Source organism: Eubalaena glacialis, chromosome 13 (genome assembly GCF_028564815.1).
Source record: "Eubalaena glacialis isolate mEubGla1 chromosome 13, mEubGla1.1.hap2.+ XY, whole genome shotgun sequence".
Taxonomy (NCBI): Eukaryota; Metazoa; Chordata; class Mammalia; order Artiodactyla; family Balaenidae; genus Eubalaena; species Eubalaena glacialis.
The window spans coordinates 71,937,808-71,957,124 of NC_083728.1; the positions used below are offsets into that span (position 1 = coordinate 71,937,808).

At 48.5% G+C, this 19,317-nt stretch overlaps 1 protein-coding gene across 1 annotated transcript; it reads right to left on the minus strand.

Annotated features, from left to right (window-relative positions):
- Positions 1-3,607: 3,607 nt before the first annotated feature.
- UMOD (uromodulin) lies at positions 3,608-18,707 on the minus strand. Its single transcript, XM_061209652.1, has 11 exons — positions 18,598-18,707; positions 16,936-17,118; positions 14,992-15,768; positions 14,788-14,895; positions 13,449-13,657; positions 12,350-12,498; positions 9,714-9,959; positions 7,009-7,171; positions 6,029-6,110; positions 5,008-5,049; positions 3,608-3,936 (listed from the first exon to the last, which is right to left on the minus strand). Exons 2-11 carry the CDS (start codon positions 17,027-17,029, stop codon positions 3,875-3,877), a joined length of 1,932 nt encoding a protein of 643 aa, XP_061065635.1. The 5' UTR covers positions 17,030-17,118; positions 18,598-18,707; the 3' UTR covers positions 3,608-3,874.
- Between the last annotated feature and the right edge of the window lie 610 nt (positions 18,708-19,317).

The following is a 19,317-nucleotide window of genomic DNA, read 5'->3' on the forward strand; positions in this document are numbered from 1 at the left end:
AGGCTTGGACCTGGCTTTTGTGGCAAGGTAGATACTGCAGAATTAACAAAAGAGTCAAAGCTTTAGCAGAATAAATGGCCATTGCCTTTCCTGTGTTACTCTGGGACTCTTTAAGGAGCCAAGGCTACAGGGGCGGGGAGCATGGGGGTCTTGGCGTTGGTAACACCTTCCAGGAAAACCTCAACATGGACAAGGAAGAGACGGTACAAGCCACCTTCTCTACTCCTAGTGCATTTGGAGAAGAATCCCCTAAATGTGAAACTTATAACAACTGCAAATGCTGGATTCAGAAATTCATCTGAGCCCACAAAATAGCCCACTGATCCATTCATTTTGGCCAGGTACCCACCCTAGTCTCCCCTACGGCCACTCTCAACCTTCTCCATCCTTTTAAACAGTCTTTGCAGCCATCACTACTCACTTACTCTCTCCACGTCCTCCATTCTCAGCAGGTGTCTTGTATTCTACCTCAAGAAAATTTAAGTCATCACGCTTGACCTCACTCAACTTTGTGTCTCCTTCCCCTAGAAACATATAAATATCTACCCCCATTTTCTAGTTCCTCCCCAACTTCTGATAAGGTGATCTTTCTTCTTTTCAATGTCAGTTCCTCCATCCCTCTCTGACTTCTCCATTTCAGTCTGAGGCATATGACTAAGATTGCCCTGCTAAGGTCACCTCTTAGGCAAGTCCACTGGGCATTTTTTCTGGCCTCTTGTCAATGGATTTTTCGCTGCTTTCTTCAGGCGCTCTGTATCTCCTTGACTCCCCTGTACCAATTGTTTTCTTGATTCTCCTCTACGTCTCTGGATACTCGTGCTCTATCATTACCATTATCATTGTCATTATCGTTATCGTCTTCCTCCAGCTGTCCTTGAGAATGCTGGTAGGTCCCATTTTTCTTGTCACTCCACGGACTTTCCCTGGGAGGTGTCAAGTTATCTCATGGTTTCAAGTACCATCCACAGGTTGGTGAGTTCCAAATGTGTATCTCCATCCCTGACTACTCCCTTGAACTTCAGATCCGCCTACCCAGATGCTTGCCGGACTGCTCCACTTGGACTGAGATGCTCGAGGCACCTTGAACCTTAGCAGGTCCAAATCCTAACTCATCAATTCCCCTAGATCTCTCCCTACTCGTTGTATAACCTATCTTAACCCATGGTACCACCACTCACCTGGTCACCCGAGCTGGAAACCTGGCTCCTTCCTTTCTCCCTCAGCCTCACTTTTCCAATAATCATCAATCTTTCAAATATTCTTGAACCCGTCCTTCCTTCTTCATCCCCACGTCATCAGCCTGAATTCAGGCGACAATCATCTCTTAGTAGGGTGATTTTAACAGCTGCCTCATGGGTCTCCCTGTTTTCGTTCTTGCCCCCTTTGATTCTGTTATCTCCCTGCAGCCAGAGGCCACAGTGTCACCTCTCAGCAATATGCCCTACCGCCCGCACACTAGGCTTCCTGGGATCTGACCCCCTGTTCACAGCTCTCAGCTCATCTACAGATTTTCCCCACACACTCTATGCTCCAGCCTATTTGTGGTTCTCTGAACTCTTCCCCTTCCACACCTTTCCATACGCTCTTCCCTCTGCCTGGATTACTCCGTGCCCAACCCCCTCCTACTGCTTATCATTCAGGTCTGCCTCTTCCAGGAAGTCTTTCCTGAATTCCCCAGACTTGCTTGTGCTGCTCTTCTGTGCTACTATGCCTCTCTGGGCTGATTACCGTCACACTCAACTACCCACTAACGTATCTGTCTCCCTCTGAAGGCCCTAAGATCTTTGTGGACGCGGATCCTGTCTTTGCAGCTCTCATCAGCACCTAGTCAGTACTTGTTGGGTAAACAAATGGACAGAAATCACAGTATGTATGCTCAAGACCCTTTCCTGTGTGTAATGCCTCAAACTTATGGTGCCCAAGTCTTACTGAGAGCTTGGTGGAAAGACACAAGCTCCTGCCTCAGGGCCTCTGCACTTGCTGGCCCACTGCCTATAATGTTCTTCCTCAGATATCTCCCTGGTTCATTTTCTTACTTCTCTCAGTTTCTGCTTATCAGAGAGACCTTCCCCAACCATCCTATGTAAAATAACACCCTCATTGCCTTATTACCCTTGTTTCCCACCCCCTCCCTTCTGAGTGCTTGTTACCACCTGACATATCACATAGCTATTGTTTACATGTATCCCCCTTTTAAACATAAGTTCCTTACCAGCAAGGGCTCTGTTTTGATCACTGTCAGTTTCCCTGCTGCCTATAAAAGTGTCTGGCCTTGAATTTATGCTCAAAATCTCTGTTGAATATTAAGTTGAATAACTATCTGATAGCAAACAAAAAAGGAAAGAAAAATAAAGAAAAGGAAAAGTAAAGGAACAGAGGGACAAAAGGATAAATTCTGATGTGCTTTTTCCTCCTGGCTCTTGCCTTTGGCCCTTGTTTTTGTTTTTCTTTATGTTCTCTTGTACCTGAATCAAAGTATAGATGATTCTGCACATGCCTAGCCAGGCCCATGGACATCTGACCATGGACGTCCTCCCATGTAAAGCTCTTACGTAAAGGCAGCAGGCATGGGGATTCAGTGCGTGTCTGCGTGTGATAAGAGGTTCCTTAACTTGAGATATGCTGTCCCCACAGCCCCCAGTTTGCTGATACACACGTGTGGTTTTCCCTGGGATCAGATGTTCTAATAATGGGTCAGGGCCTTGGTCTCTCCTGAATGCCACGGCTGGGGTCCAGGGAAGCAGCTGGCATCAAGGCAGACATTTCCCATTGGCATCAGCTTCCTTTGGTCCACTGGTCAAAGAAGTCAAGAGCCCCTTGGGATATCCAGGTCTCCTGGGCAGCCTCTGGTTGTGCGTGCAAGGAGCCTCCTGGAGGCCCCCCTTGCAAAGCATCCCCTCTCAGTGGGGTTAATGGTCTGCCTTCTGCTTCTCCTGCCAAGTCCCTGCAAACAGGTCTACATCTTCTACATTGGGAGGGAAGAGTGCAAAGGATGGAGGGGTCCCTAGGACGTGCCAGGTACGTCACCTATAAGGATTGTGAGACTCCAGAAGGCAGGGGCTGTGTCTATCTTATTCGCGTCTGTCTTTTCCCAGCACCTAGCACAGTGCCTGGCATATATTAGGTGCTCAAAAAACTTTTTCTGGAAAACTGAATGAACCCTGTGAGGGTATCACTATTATCCCCATTACGCAGAAGCAGCAGCCCCGTTATACCCTCCATTTCTGCAATGCCTGACACACTTATCATTACTTGTTGAAGTTCTTTTTCCCCTGCCAAACCTTAAGCTCCAGGAGGGCAGGGATTGTTCACTGCTGTATCCCCAGCAGCTAGCACAGTGCCTGGCGCACAGTAAGCGATCAGCAAATATTTCTTGACTGACTGACTGAACGGATAGATAGATGGATGAAGCTCAGAGACATTGTGTATTTTATTTAAGCTCACAGAACTAGAGTTGAACCCAGTCGCAGTGACCAGACCATGAAGTCCATGACGGCAGGGATGGAGTCTGGTTTTTCTCATCATCGGATCCTTAGCACCACGGACAGTGCCTACATAGAGCAGGTGCCCAATAAATACTTATTGGGTGAATAAACGACTCACAGACTGAGCTTTTCAAAATTATTATTTTGCAACACTATTTAAGGAGATAGGGGCCTCGTGTGCAGACATATCACAAGTCCCATTTTGAGAGAAGGCAGCATTTAAAGACACAGGCTGTTTTTCGGTAGCAAGGATTAAAGGGGAGAAAATAGGAGCAGAGTGACTGAAATGTGGGCTCCTTTCTCTGTGCGTAGAGTGCTAGCCTGCATCGCCTCACCAGTCAGTAGGAAGTGAGTTGGTAGCCACAGAGCACAGGGTTTCCAGCCACTGATCACTGAGACATCAGGGTCAAGGTGGCCGACAGAAGCAGAGGCAGCCAGACCTTCAGGAGCCCTGAAAGGAAAGTGATTATAGGGCTGCTGCTAGCACTGATGTGCACATTTTATGTGCAAAACGAACATAAACTGCTTCCTCTAAACTGACCAATAGGAAAGGACACCCTCTCTGGGCTGATCAGTTAGAAAAAGGAAGCTTTCTCTTTATCTGCCCTGAAAACCAATTAGAAAAAGGTGCCCTCCCAGGTGGGCCAATCTGAAAAAGGCAGGCTTTCTGCAGGCACTAGCCTTGGTATCCCCTCAAAAGGGCACCCTTGTGCAGTGACCAACTTACTCAACCTTGGTGACCTTGAGGGTTATTCACAAAGGGCAAGCCTCTTGGGGATACCTTGACTCTCCAGCTCTGAGCTCACTGATACTGGGATGAACTAGCTCAGGTCAAACACTAGGTTGGTGTAACAACCTGCTCGGATCTAGGTGCCAGGAGCCAAGCAGGACAACAGTTACATGGATTCACTTTTCGTCCAGATTTTCAGTCAGTTCAGTGGCCATAAAAATCAAGGGCCATGAAAATGCTGCCGGTCCCCGGCCTTTGTGGTCAGAGGAGCGGAGAAGCAGAAAAACAGGGTTTCTTGTTTTTCTGCTGTGTTCATCCCAGCACTAAGCATCCTGAAAAAGGTGTTAGAGATGACCCTTGAAGCTTCAGGAAGTGCCCAAGGTGCAGATCTAGAGTGTGTGCTTGTTCACTCTGTACAGGTGTGTAACAAGCGAGTCTATGTCTGTATATACAGATATGCGCACATGCAGCTGCAGCTGTCATGCACCTTTGTGTGTGAACGTGAATATGTGCACGCGTGACCTCATGTGTGTGTGTGTGTGTGTGTGTGTGAACGTCTGGGTGATGTCTGTTCTTGTGCACCTGTCTGTGCGTGCCTGCGTCCATGCGCACTGTTGTGGGACAGCATGGCTATGTGTGCAGCCCCAGGTCCAAGACTTTCCGTAAGTGCCGTCACCTCTTCAGAGCTCAGCTCAAGCAGGCCAGGTACTCCAGCACACCCTGGGCCCACAGATAAAAGCCCCAGAGGAAGGTTCTGGTGCAAGTCCCTGTGCAAAGAGGACCTGAACTTACCCAAGCTACTGGAAGCAGCCCTCGAGACTGCGGCCTGGCTCCCTGTGGGAGGAAACAGACGGGTCAGTGCGTGGGGAAGCCTGGGTGAAGCCCCTTCCATCTGCTCTTCCTTGCAGCCAGAGTGGTCTTTTTGAAACCCCAATCTGATCATGTCACTCCCCTGCTTTGGACCCCTCAGGGGCTGCCAGCTACTTTCAAGAGAAAGGCCCAAAACCTTAGCAAGAACCACATGTCAATTATATTTCAATTAAAAGGAGGGGGAGGGGGAGGAAAGGGAGGAGGGGGAGGGGGAGGGGAGGAGGAGGGGAGGGGGAAGGGAGGAGGGGGAGGAGGGGGAGGGGGAGGGGGAGGGGGAGGAGGAGGAGAAGAAAGAGAAGAAGTACTCTAAGGCCTCACATGGTCTGGTCCCCAACCTGCATCAGCTCACCCTCCTCCTTCCAGCCTGCCTGGCCTTATCCCAGTTACTCCAGCACGGTAGGCTCCCTCTTGCCACAGGCCCTTTGCCCATGCTCTACTCTCTCCCTGGGATTCCTCCCTCTCCTCTGCTTCTCCTGACCCCTCATAGTTAATCCCTTCTCAATTTCCAAACCTCAGCTCCATTCTTCCCCAATCCTCCTCACTAGGTCTGCTTCCCCTGCTGTAAGAGCTCAGAGTTCCTGATCCATTCTCGTGACTGCACTTATCGCAACCTCAGAGATACATGATTATTTGAATGATGTCTGCCCTACTGGTCCATAAGTGCCACATGAGCCAGGCTTGTACCTGTTGCTGCTCATCCTGAGACCCTAGCCACCAGCACGAGGCCTGGCACAAGGCAGGCATGAGAAGACAGCTGTGCAATGAATGAATGAATGAGAACCGGCAAGAGGAAGGCAGCTTATAGTCTACATCGCCTCGCAGGATTTACTTGCTCCAGTTCTTCAGACCCCAGTAAGATCCCAAGTGCCAGGTTCTGTCACCCCTCCTCATCTCCAGAGAACATTTCTCGCCAGGAATGTGGGGAAGGGAGGGGCCCTCTTACCTTTCCGTGTGATGGGACCCAAGTTTAGGACATGGGTTTGGTCTATGATGCCCCCACTGCGGAATCTGGTCTCGGAGCAGGTCTGCAGGGAGAGGGTGACAAAGAAACCTTTCCACAAGAGAGACTGAATGTGGCCCTGCCAGGGGGAGTGGGCTACACCCTTCACAGGAGCAACCTCCTGCCTCAGGCTGGGACTTGAGGATGGTAGAGGCAGGGGTTGTTAGGAGATCGGTATACATGGGCTCAGGTCCCAGCTCTACCATATGTTAGATGTACGATCTTAGGAAAGTCACTGAGCCTCTGAGCCTCTCTCCCCGCATAGAAAAAGGGGCTGGTAAAATACTTCCCTCCCAGAGCTGCTGTGAAGTATTAAAAAGTTAACACAGGGCTTCCCTGGTGGCACAGTGGTTGAGAATCTGCCTGCCAATGCAGGGGACACGGGTTCGAGCCCTGGTCTGGGAAGATCCCACATGCCGCGGAGCAACTAGGCCCGTGAGCCACAATTGCTGAGCCTGCGCGTCTGGAGCCTGTGCTCCGCAACAAGAGAGGCCGCGATAGTGAGAGGCCCGCGCACCGCGATGAAGAGTGGCCCCCGCTTGCCGCAACTAGAGAAAGCCCTCGCACAGAAACGAAGACCCAACACAGCCATAAATAAATAAATAAACAAATACTTAAAAAAAAAAAAAGTTAACACACATAAGTCGCCCTCAGTGCTTAAAAATGTCAGTTTCTGTTATTAGAACACAAGCTTGCAGATAAGCCAGGATGCCCTGACCCCACCTGACTTCCCCACAGCCTAGGTCTCCTGCCCGGCCACACCAGCCTCATCTTATTGCTCTGTCTACCCCTGTACTAAAACAGAAACGTGGCAGAGATGTTTATATGTTTTCTTTGAACCTTGTGGCCAAATGTCTTCGGTTATGGGAGCTGGGCGTGGCGGAGGGCATGGCGAGCAGGCTGAGGGAGGGGAGGTGACTCACAGGTTTGCACTTTTCATTCACGGTGTCGCAGAGATACACTTCACAGTGCAGGTAGACCAGGTCATAGTTTCCAGCAAAACGGAACATCTGGACAGAAAAGCGGCCCTGAGGGGACTCCCCATTCTCCTCCACTTGGATGGCTGAGTCCTCCGTGCGTGGACATCTGGGAAGGTTACGTCATATAACACGGTTGGTTAAGCAAACACTCTGGGGCCAGACTTCCTGGATTTAAATCTCACTCCACCACTTATTAGCTGTGTGACCGTGGGCCATTTACTTAACCTTTCTGAGCCTGTTTCCCTATCTACGTAGGAGGAATAATAATTGTAGCCCACACCATAAGATAGTTGGAACGATCAAATGAGTTAAAATTACAAAGTACTTATTACAGTATGTGACGTACAATAGGTGATACATATATATGATTCTAAAGTAAAAATGTCATCGGTACAGAGCTGCAACCATCCTAAAGTCAGCATTTCCTGATTTCCCAGGAAATGGCATTCAGGAATCATTACCTACCATTTATTGGCTGTCCACTAGTGCCTGGTGTTAATTTTAACAATGGAAACGTCTGAGCACTGAGGGCCACTGACCAAATTGGAGTGTGTGTGCTCATCTACACACATACACAACGCACCCAAACACATGGATAGAAACTCAAAACTGCACGTTCGGAGACTCACACGGGTGCTGGGCTGGAGCAGGGTACATAGGTACTCTGAACAGGCAAATCAGGTACCCTGTCTGCTATTTCACATTATCTGCTCAAAATGGATTTAGAAAAGGGGCTGAAGGCTGATTGCAGAGGAGAACCAAGAAAGGAACTTCTGGGGGTGGTGTCCCCTCTGCTCTGTGCCCCCTCCAATTCAGATCTGACTTCACTTGGTAAAATAAAAGCCCTGAGGTTAAGGGGACCCACCTCATGAAAGGCAGAGAGCGTGGCATCCAGCGCTGCCCTCGGCAGCCCCAGGCACTCAACCCAAGCAGGGCACCTACGTGTCTCCTCTAGCTGCTCATGGTCTCCCCAACTTGTCTCCTCTTTACACGCCCTGTGATATTCTGAGCCTCTCACAGACTGGTGGTCCTCGGCCCAGCTGCCACCCATGCCACGGCAGAAACACAGGGCCACAGCCAGCATTTCTTCATGCTTCTTTTTCAAAACTTTCCAAGCTTTCCAAAATGTACATGCTCTACCTTTATACTCAGACAAAAAAAAAAAGCTTTAAAAAATCCCTGCACGGTAGGTTTGATTTATGCCTATTTCACATATGAGAACATGGATATCCAGAGAGATGAAATGACTTGTGTCTCAAACTAAGAAATAGCAAAGCCAAGATATGAACCCAAGTCTCCATGATGCCCCAATCGAGGTCATGCCAGCATTTTCCAAATTTCAGTTCTTTTTTTGCCTTAGCCAGAAACCATCTCCATGAATGTTTTCCTGTTTCCCAATATCTGTATTATTATTTTACATTTTTATATCATTATTACTATTTTTCTTTAAATCTACACACCTTTTTACTGAAATACATCTAGTTTTTAGAAGGTCATGACCACAAATAGCAAACCAGTATTAGCTGCCATATATAAAACATGACCATACTAATAAATATAAAGTAAAACAGTGCTATTACATTGTACTTAGACACTGTTGACTGTAAAAGGCCTGAAACAGACTTCTGCTCTCCTTCCTTTTTGTTGCAAAGGGAGATTAGCAAATAACAGAAGTGTGAGCCTCAGATGAGCACCCAGTTGAGACCTTCCCCCTTGATTTGACCATGCAGATGCTAAGAGAACTGAAACAGAAATAGGTCAGTGTCTCCTGGGAGTGCTTTCTCTGACTGCACTATTAAAATTGCAAATGTCCCTCCCCTTTTCCTGCTTAGGTTTTTTTCTACAGCCCCTTCATCATTAATATGCCATGGATGTCACTTTTGTTTAATTGTTGGTCTCCCTGCTTAGAATATCAGCTATATGGGGGCAGAGATTTTTGTCCCTTCTATTCACTGTTATTCACACAGCCTGACACACATAAACTTCCAAAAATATCTGTTCAATTTATGAATGAAACCGTGAACTACTTTCTCACAGTGTGGTTCATGGTTCTCTAATGCACTTGAGTCAAAAGCAGCCCACCTGTGTCCTCCCTGTTTCAGTTGGCCCTTGGCTAACCATACCTCCACTGCACTCCTCCCAGCCAAGTGCCAGCCTGCTCCTGCCCGGGGCCTGCCTTTCCATCAGGTTTCTCATCCTTTTCTGAGTCCTGGACCCCCTCCACCATCTGGAAGGGAAGCCCATGCTTCCCTCCTCAAAAATAATGCCTTAAATGCATAAACTAAATTACATAAGATTATAAAGAAAACCAATTAAACATAGTTCTTAAAATATTAAAACTTTTGATACATGCATTATATATTTACATATCTGTTATATAAATGTATATATATATATTTACAAGTACATGGATTTGATATTACATCAAATAATATCTAGTAGAAATTCTAATACTATAGTAACTAAAAAGTATTGATGTGTGTAAATGTGTTCATATGTCCTGCTAATACTTCCGTGGTTTCTTGCCTATATCATAATGAATGGCAATGCTAAATTTCAGCTAGAGGTGAATGAATATAAAAATGTACTTTGTACCCATCCAAGTCCAAAGACCCTCCCTGCTCCCAAATTCCATCCATGGGCCTTACCTGTCCTGGATGATGAAGTACTTCAAGGGGTCTGTGGCATTGCTGCTGGGTGTGGCATAGCAGTTGGTCATCAGCAGTGCAAACCGGGACAAGTCGCCCCCATCCAGCATGGTGCCCACATAGAGAAAGGCCTCGGTGGACAGGGTCACGGAGGAGCCTTGGTAGGGCTGTATGTAGGCAGGGCTCTGGAAGAGCGCCATCCACACGGTGAACGTTCCGGTCCCACCCATGCTGATGTTTAGGGCGCTGCAGGAGGAGAGGGGCTGGTGAGAGAACCAGAGCTGAGAATAGCAACAGATAGGTCATCCTTTCTGGTCTGCATTCCTAAGCAGTTCCTGGCAGTTATTTGCATTTTTATCCAGCAGTAGGACTGGAACCCACCAACCATTGCTCTGCAAACTACAATGAGCACACACAGGTCACTTAGGAATCTTGGTGAAATGCAGGTTCTGGTTCTGCAGGTTTGCGGTGGGGCTCGGGGTTCTGCTTTTCTAACGAGCTCCCAGGTGATGCTGCTGCTTCTGATCTATAGACCACATTTTCTGTAACATGTCCACCCCCTCAGGTGGTGGCCCCTGCATTCAAGAAGCGCAGCAAACACATTCTCTAGGGAATCACCTAGATTCCTTTTTTGGTCTTAACCTAGAACAGTTTAAAAAGATGGGCTATGAGTCCTACAGGCCTTAGTCAGAGTTCTGGCTGCACCTACAGTAGAAGATTGGGGTTTTTAAAATGGGTTATTTTAAATCACATTAAAAACGGTCACACTGATGTAGACTCCATGGGATTATCCTACAAAGGACACTGAAAGACTGATGCCCGAGGAAATGGGGTACATGAGAAATAGTAATGTGGAAGTCCATTTCAGAGGTGAGAATGGGGTTATTGGTTTGGACTTGGTTAGACTGGAATGAGATCTCTAGCTCAAGCCAGAGAGAGATCTGCGTACAGATGTGTTCTTCCCTGGAACCGACCAGGCCTGGGACGTGGCCACATTGCTCCAGGGCACTGCTCGGCCGGGTGGTGCTCCACACAAAGGCAGACAATGAGTAACTGTCTTCCTTCAAGTCAGCCAAGCACCCTCATCAGTGCCCAGTGCCCTTCCCCAAGTCTGGTTGGCCCAGGGAACATGTGACCATGGGCAAGCTTCAAAGAAAAGGTCATGGTAGAGTGGGGACTCTATGCCTGATGGCCTGGGTTTGAAGCCCAGCTCTGTCACTTACTAGCCTCTACAACTTTGGACAAGTTACTAAACCTTCTTTGACCTTCAATTTCCATATCTGTCTAATGGGAATAATAATAATACTTACACCTCCTGGGGTGCGCTAAGTTTTCAATGAGATGTTCCATGTAGAGCACTTAGCACAATGCCTGACATATGGTCAGCCCTCGATAAACACTTGTTATTATTACAACTATTATTTTTTTCCAGTATCAGCTTCATTGGCTTGTGATTCATCCTATTCAGAGATTTTCTAGTTTATTTAGCAACCGGATCCTTTTATTTTTTTAAATAATAAAACTGATAAAGAAGATGTGGTACATATATACACAAAGGAATACTACTCAGCTATAAAAAAGGATGAAATAATGCCATTTGCAGCAATATGGATGCAACTAGAGATTATCATACTAAGTGAAGTAAGTCAGAAAGAGAAAGACAAATACCATATGATATCACTTATATGTGGAATCTAAAATATGACACAAATGAACCTATCTATGAAACAGAAACAGACTCACGGACATAGAGAACAGACTTGTGGTTGCCAAGGGGGAGGGGGTTGGGGGGGGATGGAGTGGGAGGTTGGGATTAGCAGATGTAAGCTTTATATACAGAATGGATAAACAACAAGGTCCTACTGTAGAGCACAGGGGACTATAGTCAATATCCTATGATAAACCATAATGGAAAAGAATACGAAAAAAGAATGTGTGTGTGTGTATATATATTATATATCTGAATCACTTTGCTGTACGTAGAAATTAACACAACATTGTAAATCAACTATACTTCAATTAAAAAAATAGGAAAAAAAAAATAAAACCTCATGTGGCACTCAATGTGGGTGGAAGTTTTCTGGTTCCCACCCCTAAATCACCTCGTTAAAGACCCTCACACTCCAAGAAGCATAAATTGTAAACCCCTCTTTGTTCAAACTCCTTCTATTTACAGAGAAAGAAACCGAGGTCCAGATATGGAGTACAACTTGCCCAGTCCCATAGCAGGTCTGAACCGAGACCTCTCCCTTCTTTCCTCTGGTCCAACCACCCTACCCCTCTGATAAGCCAGGGACCCTAATATTGGTTTCACCTCTGCAGAGCACTTTTGTGCTTCTAAGAAAGACAGCCCAGCATTGCTAAACCCATTTCACATATGAGAAGACTGACACTCAGAGTGGGGCCATCAACTTCCCAAAGCCATCTGTGTGATGGAGCCGGGATTTGAAAGCAGGCTCCAGACTTCCTAGCTGGGCTCCTTAGGGGCTCCTTATGGAGTCCAACACTACCTCCCAGCCACCTCCCTCCGCCCAGCTCCTTATGGGCGGCAGTGGACAGGGAAGCTAAGGCCCTGGTGTCTAAGGGGTTGTGGGGTGGAGCCGGCCAGGGACGTTGGGGACCCTCTCTGGCCGCACCTGACCATTGGCTGCAGGGAGGTCTTCAGGCTGACTTTCATGTCCAGGGGATAGGAGCACGCAAAGTTGATTTTGATGTTGCGGTCACGGATGATGAGCTCATCTGCCAGGTAGAGAGTGTTGCTGTATGTGGCATGAGTTTCATTCCTCTGTGTTAGGGTGGGGAGGTGGGGGGAGGGAGGGTGGAAAAAGGGGCATAGAATCTGAGTAAGATTCAAAGCCAAAGGTGTTGAAACTGCCCTCCCAGTTTCCGCAAGCACGACTCACGCGCTAGCCCCCTTCCCTCACCCCAGCTAAACGTTCATACTGCATCATTGCACTGGCCCTGCAATGACCCTAAGAGGCAAGGCAAGCACCTCCCTGCCTCTTGAAAGGAGACAGAAGTTCATGGGAACTGAGTGACTTGCCCCTGGTACAGGGGCTCTAACAAGCCTGGACTCTTCCCATCACCCCATGCTTCCTCTCGCAAACACTAAAAAGACTGAAAACCACGTACCGAGTCATCATTAATGGTGGAACTTCAAAAAGCCATATTTGGCAAATGACAATTTTTTCCTTGTTTCTTTTGTCCTCTTTCTTTTTCTTTTGGGGGATGAGGGAGATGGGAGGAAGCAGAGCCCACTCACACAAGTGTTTACCTCTGGGTCCCTTTGGAGGAGGCTTCTATAGCTGAGGTCCTAGGTCTCCAAACATCAGTGATGCAGACCCTGCCTCCCAGGATGGCCAGAGACAAACAGATCTGCTTCTGAACTCAGCGCTGATACCTACTGGCTTAGAATAGTCATTGCACTGTCTGGGCCCTACCTTTCCCATCTGTAAAATGGGGAACTATCACTATGGATCGTCCTCTTATTTGCAGCTAACATTTACCGAGCACTTACTATGTGCCAGTCACCGTCCTAATCATTGCACACACATTAACTCCCTTAACCCTCTTAACCCTATGCAGTAGGTACTATTATTACTCCATTTTACAGCTGAGGAACCTGAGGCACAGCTAGGTTAAATAAGTCACCCAAGCTCACACAGCTAGCAAGTAGTAGGGCTAGGCTTGAACCAGGCAGTGCTCTGACCCTGTCCCACACTGGCCAGAACGTACCGTCATCACCGTCCCACAGGGCCCATCCCTGGCTGGGGTCACCACGGACATCCAGTCCCGGTCGCCCCTCTCAGTGAAGCCCGAGCACTGGCTGTCTCGCAGGTACATGAAGACCTTCTCAAAGCCCAGGCTCTTGAGCTGGCACTTGCCCAGGGACAGCTTAATGTCATTGACCCCACATTCCAGCCTGCGCTCCAGGAGGGAGAGATCTGAAATGATTAGGGAAGACAGGATTGGAGGGAGGCCTGGGACCACAATTCAGGGTACGGCACATCCCCAGGGCCCAGGCCCAGCTAGCCAGGTTGGCCGCCAGTTGGGAGTACTCAGATTCGCTTCGGTCTCCCGCTGTGGTCTCCCTTCTGAGAGAGATGGAGACATGAGACTGGATTCCCAGCTCACTGGATGGATCCATGTGACCAACCACCAGACCATGTTACCCTAAGAGTAGGTTGTATACAAGGAACAGTATTATCTTTGGGTCGTTCACTGCCCCGGCATTAAATAACATTGAATCCCAGTAAAACGAAACAAAACAACAAGCAAACAAAAAAACCTAATAAGTTAACTGCAATTTCTTTCCATCCTTTCTACATCAAGGAGACAGTCCTCAATAGCTGCTAATGTTTTCAGTGCCCTACACTTGCTAATTTTCCTTTGAAACAACAGAGCGCAGACCTCTGGCTAAGTATTTGCAGCACATAACAACAGAGGGTTGGACTTTTTAAATTGAAGTATTACACAGCTGCTGAAATTGAATAACTTTCTTTCATTGTATTCATTTTTACTGTTACCGTCTACGTAGGGTAAGTGTTACTTCCCACAGACAGACACAGCAGTGAACTTCAATGTCCCAAGTTTACTTACAAGAACGATGTGAGTAAAATCAGGACTGGAATTTGGGAAATACTAGCCTGCTTCAGTCATTATCCATATGGGGAAACAGGTTTAGAGATGGCCAGGGCCCTGTTCAGGGTCCTCAGCTGGTCAGTGGAGGGCCCGGCCCAAGAAAGTGCAGACTGCGGGCCACGCCTGCGTTCTTGTGCTGCAGGAATATGGTTCAGGTAGCCTCGGGCCAACAGGTGGCAGCCACCTGCATATCCACTGTGGTGCAGGGGGCCTCAGAAAGAAGGCTGGGGGTGAGGTGGTTCCCCAAGCTCTGGGAGCCCAGAGAGCTTCTTGCTGGGTTTAAATGGATATTACCGGACCGGCTTTCCACTCACATTGGATAATAAGCAATCCCCGGGTCATCCCCACGGGCCCCCAATTCCCACACAGGAATGTGTCCCTCCCCTGGTGGCCGACATTTCTCAGGACCTCCCCTCCTCCCCACTGGCCTCACCGGTGATGCTCAAGTCCTGTTTGCACTGGCAGTGCCATCTGCCATTATCCGATTTGCAGTCCTCGTCTACACTGCACTCCTCACACGTCCCCTCCACGGAACCGGGGTCTGCAGGGTTACAGACAGACAGTCAACAAGGATGCGCTCCAGTCCCTCGAGGCGCCCACGCGGCCCGGTTGGGGTGGCGGGGAGTCACCCACTCACCTGTGCAGTAAGCCAGATGGCACTCGGGGGGCGCCGTCAGGTTGTAGACATAGTAGCCGCCGGCGCAGGCCTTCACCTGGACGGGCGTGTCCCACAGGCAGCAGTGGCCGCTCCAGTGCGCGCAGGCCCTGCGGCTCACGATGCCCTCGCCGCTCGACGGGTGCGTGCCATTGAGCCACATGGGCGCGGCCGTGTTGCAGCGCAGGACGGGCACGCAGGTCTCGGCCAGGCGCACGCCGCCCAGGCCCACGAAGCGGTACCAGCCGGCCACGTCGGAGTCGCAGGCGTAGCCCGCGCCGTACTGGGCGCTGCGCCAGTACTCGTCCAGGATGCGGTGGACCTGGCACGGGTCGGCGCACACGAGCGTGTCGCCCTCGTGCACGCAGTCCAGGCCAGGCCCGCAGGAGCCCGGGGAGCACTCACAGTGCCTCCCGTCCCCCCAGTAGCCCGCGGGGCACACGCACGAGTAGTTGCCCTCGCTGTTGACGCAGGTGGCCAGGGCGTGGCAGTGGCTGAGCCCTGGCTCTGCACACTCGTCCACGTCCGTGCAGCCGAGCTCGGAGCTCAGGCGGAAGCCTTCCGGGCAGACGCACGTGTAGGAACCTGGCGTGTTCACGCAGCTGCTGGGGGCGGAGCAGTTGTGTGTCCCAGGAGTGGCGCATTCGTCCAGGTCCTCGCACTCGAGGCCGTCGCCAGTGAAGCCCGTCTGGCAGGAGCACGTAGTGGCAGCCCCATCCTCCGTGCAGGTGGCATTGCTGTGACATTCAGAGCAGCTTCCTGCGGACAGAAGAGACCAGACTCAGAGTGGAGGCCGCTAGGCCACTGGTCACCCAGAGACTCTTCCTGTGTCCCTTAGGGTACCCACGTTCTTTAAGATTTAGTCCATAGCCGACCACCTTCGAAAGAAACAAACCAAACTCCCCTGATGGTGTCTAAGCATTGCCTTCAAGCTATGTCTTCTTTTCAAACGTCCACCTTTCCACCTCCAGAGGAATAATGCAGAGCTCTTGACACTTTGGTAGGACTTAGGTGACCCTGTCACCCCTTCCCCGACTTGGTACATTCTATGCCTTTTGCTCAGATCTCCGTCCCTGCTTCCTCTCTCTATCTGGCGGTGGCAGTCACACTTTGTTCCTCTGTGACAATAATAATAAGATCATATGGAGAAATCCAAACGAACCTTCTGGCCAACCCGATAACAGTAAAGATAGTGAGCTGTTGTTTATTAAGCACTTACTATATGCCAGACACTGGCATAGGCACTTTCTATTCATTATCTCATTGAATCCTCTCCAATGGCCCTGGGGAATGACTTTTGTATTTGCCCTTATTTTAAAGGTGAGGAAACAAGATTCAGAAGTTTTAAGCCACTTGCTCCACTGGTAAGCAGCAGGGCTAGGACACAAACCGAGGTGGCAGCACCATAGAGTGTGTGCTCTTAACCACGACAACACGATGGTATTTACTCTGTCCCAAAGTACCCCAGCTGGGGATTGTGGGGTGGTGGCCAGCTCCCTTCTCCAAGGAAAAGCTGAAGCAATGTGCAACCCAATGGAATGGTCACTTAAGTGTTAAACGGGAGGTATTTGGGAGCCACCTGGGTGTGTTCAAATCTCCTGTGTGGTTGAGTATGTTCTTGACCTTCCAGTGAAGTGCCAGGGGCCTTAGTGATGTTCTATACTTTTGTCTCTCAATATGTGATCCAAGGACCACAGCATCAGCATTATCTGGGAGCTTGTTAGAATGCAGAGTCTCAGGCCCCACGCCAGACTTACTGAATCAGAATCTGCATTTTAGTAAAATTCCTGGGTGAGTCCTATGTACATTATAGAGTAAGAAATGAATTTAGAATAAAGACTGTGCAAATCCCAAGCGTAATAGGAGAGGGATTGAGACCGCCTCTGCTAATGGGGGCACTGCTCACTATACGCACACAGCACTTACTCGCTGCCGAGGTGTCAGAGGCTGCAGCTATGATGACCCAAGAGGTCACCACCACTGCCATCCACATTAAGGTCGAAGAGAAGAACCACTTCATCTTTTCTGCTCTTCACAGCTACTTCTGGTCTGGGAAGACTTTCCCAAAGGCAAGGAAAGGCTGGCCTCTTGGGGTTTCCTCCCGAAGTCCTGTGAGCAGAGACGGATGGGATAAACACATGATCTAACCCCCAGCCCCACAGTTGGGAGGAGTACTTTGGTTGTGCACTGCGTAAGTCCAGGAGATGCCATTTATGTGAACCACAAAAAGTGTGTATGGTTGTGGCCCTTGCTTTGGTGGGGTTTTCCCCTCTATGGCCCTACTCTTAACTCCCACTCACATCCCAGCATCAGCTTCCCCAGTTTCAGCGCATTTGGAAGAACTGAGTCTCTCATCTGGAGCAGGAACCAGCAAGATGGGGGAGTGTTCTGGACTCACCATCTTATTGGAGGCAGCTTTGGGTTTTAACAGCCAACTCCTGATCCCCTGATGGGAAACTTTGAACTTGCCCAGATACGTTTATTCATTCAACAAACATTTATTGAGTAGTTACGATGTGCCAAACAGGGAACTATGCACCAAGGTGACAGACAAAGTCCCTGACTTCATGCAACTCACATATTGTAAAGAAGTGGCTTGAGATAAGCAACTTGAGAGGTGATTAACCTTCGTAATGTATTTTAATGTTTCCAGAGTGCTCACTTATTATTTCACCCACCTGGCAAAATAATCTACTATTACCCCAATTTTTACAGCAGCAAAATAGCGTAGCATGGTGGTTAAATATGTGGGACCTGGAGCCTGCAACCAGGATTCAAATCCCTATTTTAACAATCACTATGATTGGTAAACTCATAGTGTAACACTGGGCAATGTATTTCAATTCGCTAAGACTTAGTTTCCTCATCCATGAAATAGAGATCAGTGCTTGCACAAATTGAGTGACTACAATGCATCAGGCTCACTGTGAAGAAGTCCCCTGTCATCAAAGAACCTGTGTCCTAGAAAAGTGTTTTGCAAGCCTTTGAGACAATGATCTGCTATAAGGAAATTATTTTATGCCATGACCCAGTACAGCTGCTTGTACACACACACACACACACACACACACACACATGAAATAAATGTTTTATAAAACAATTCTTACCATTACGGTGTGCATTCTTTGATGACATATTCTATTGTATTTAATTAAAATAAAATTCTGAATGTAATCCACAAATGATTTCATGATCCACTAATGGGTTGTGACCTATAGTTTGGCTAATAACCGACTGCATATTGTTATCCGGGGATTAACTGAGATGATATGTGCAAAGCAGGCTCAGAGCAGATACTCTTGTTCACTACTGTATTCCCCAGTGCCTGGTACATAGTAGGCACTTCAATAATATGAACTGAATGAATGAAAAAATTGTTGTTAGGGAAGCACATGCTGAAAGAGAGGGGGATTGACTTACCAAAGCTCACTAAGCCAGTGGTCAGCAGAGTGATGACTCAACCTAGGTCTGACCCAAGTGTCCAATCTCTTCATTTCTGCTCCCCCCTCCCTCAAACAGAATGGAAATCAGCAGAAGACCAGATGGGGAGAAGTGGCTAGGAGAAGTGAGAGCTGCAGATAGCCTTACCTGAAGCCAGAAAGGTAGAATTAATCCGTTTACAAGTGTGTGCCTCCTATATATATATATATATGTATATATACACACACACATCTGCCCCCCACTGGCACTCTCGCCTCCAGTTATTCTCTGGTTCTATTTCTTGATTGTTTTCCCGGGGGTGGAATATTTTCCCCCTTTGGCACAGTGTTTTCCTTTCCTAGGTTGTGAGCTGGTTGTTATTCTTTTTCCTAATTGGTAGAGACCCCAAATGATTGACATTGGGGGTCACACTTGTGCCCACAGTTACAAGCCCTCTGTTTTGCACCTTTTGGGATCAAGAGATTCCTTAGTTAGAAATTAACTGGGAAAACAGTGCCAAGTTACTGGGCTTTTTCTTGGTCATTGAAAAGGACGAGGTGGAGCCAGGCAGAGGTCAGAATCCGAAGCCAGGCTTCTCCAGGAGAAAAGGGTGTTCATTGTCCATACTGGGACATGCACCTGTGGCTGCTCGGGTTCCAAAGCACACTCCATCCTCGTGGGCTAAGCCAGCTCCCCTGGGGTCCAGATGGGAGCAGGAAAGGAGCTGACAATGGCTGAAGGTCAGAGCCAGAATGTAACTCAGACATCGTTGGACCAGACTCACTTTATGAACCAGGAAATCTGAATTCCCATGAAGGAAAGTCCCTTGGGAGGTGGATAACTTTGTGATTGAACAAACTAACTTTGGAGTCAGTCCACCGGAATCCT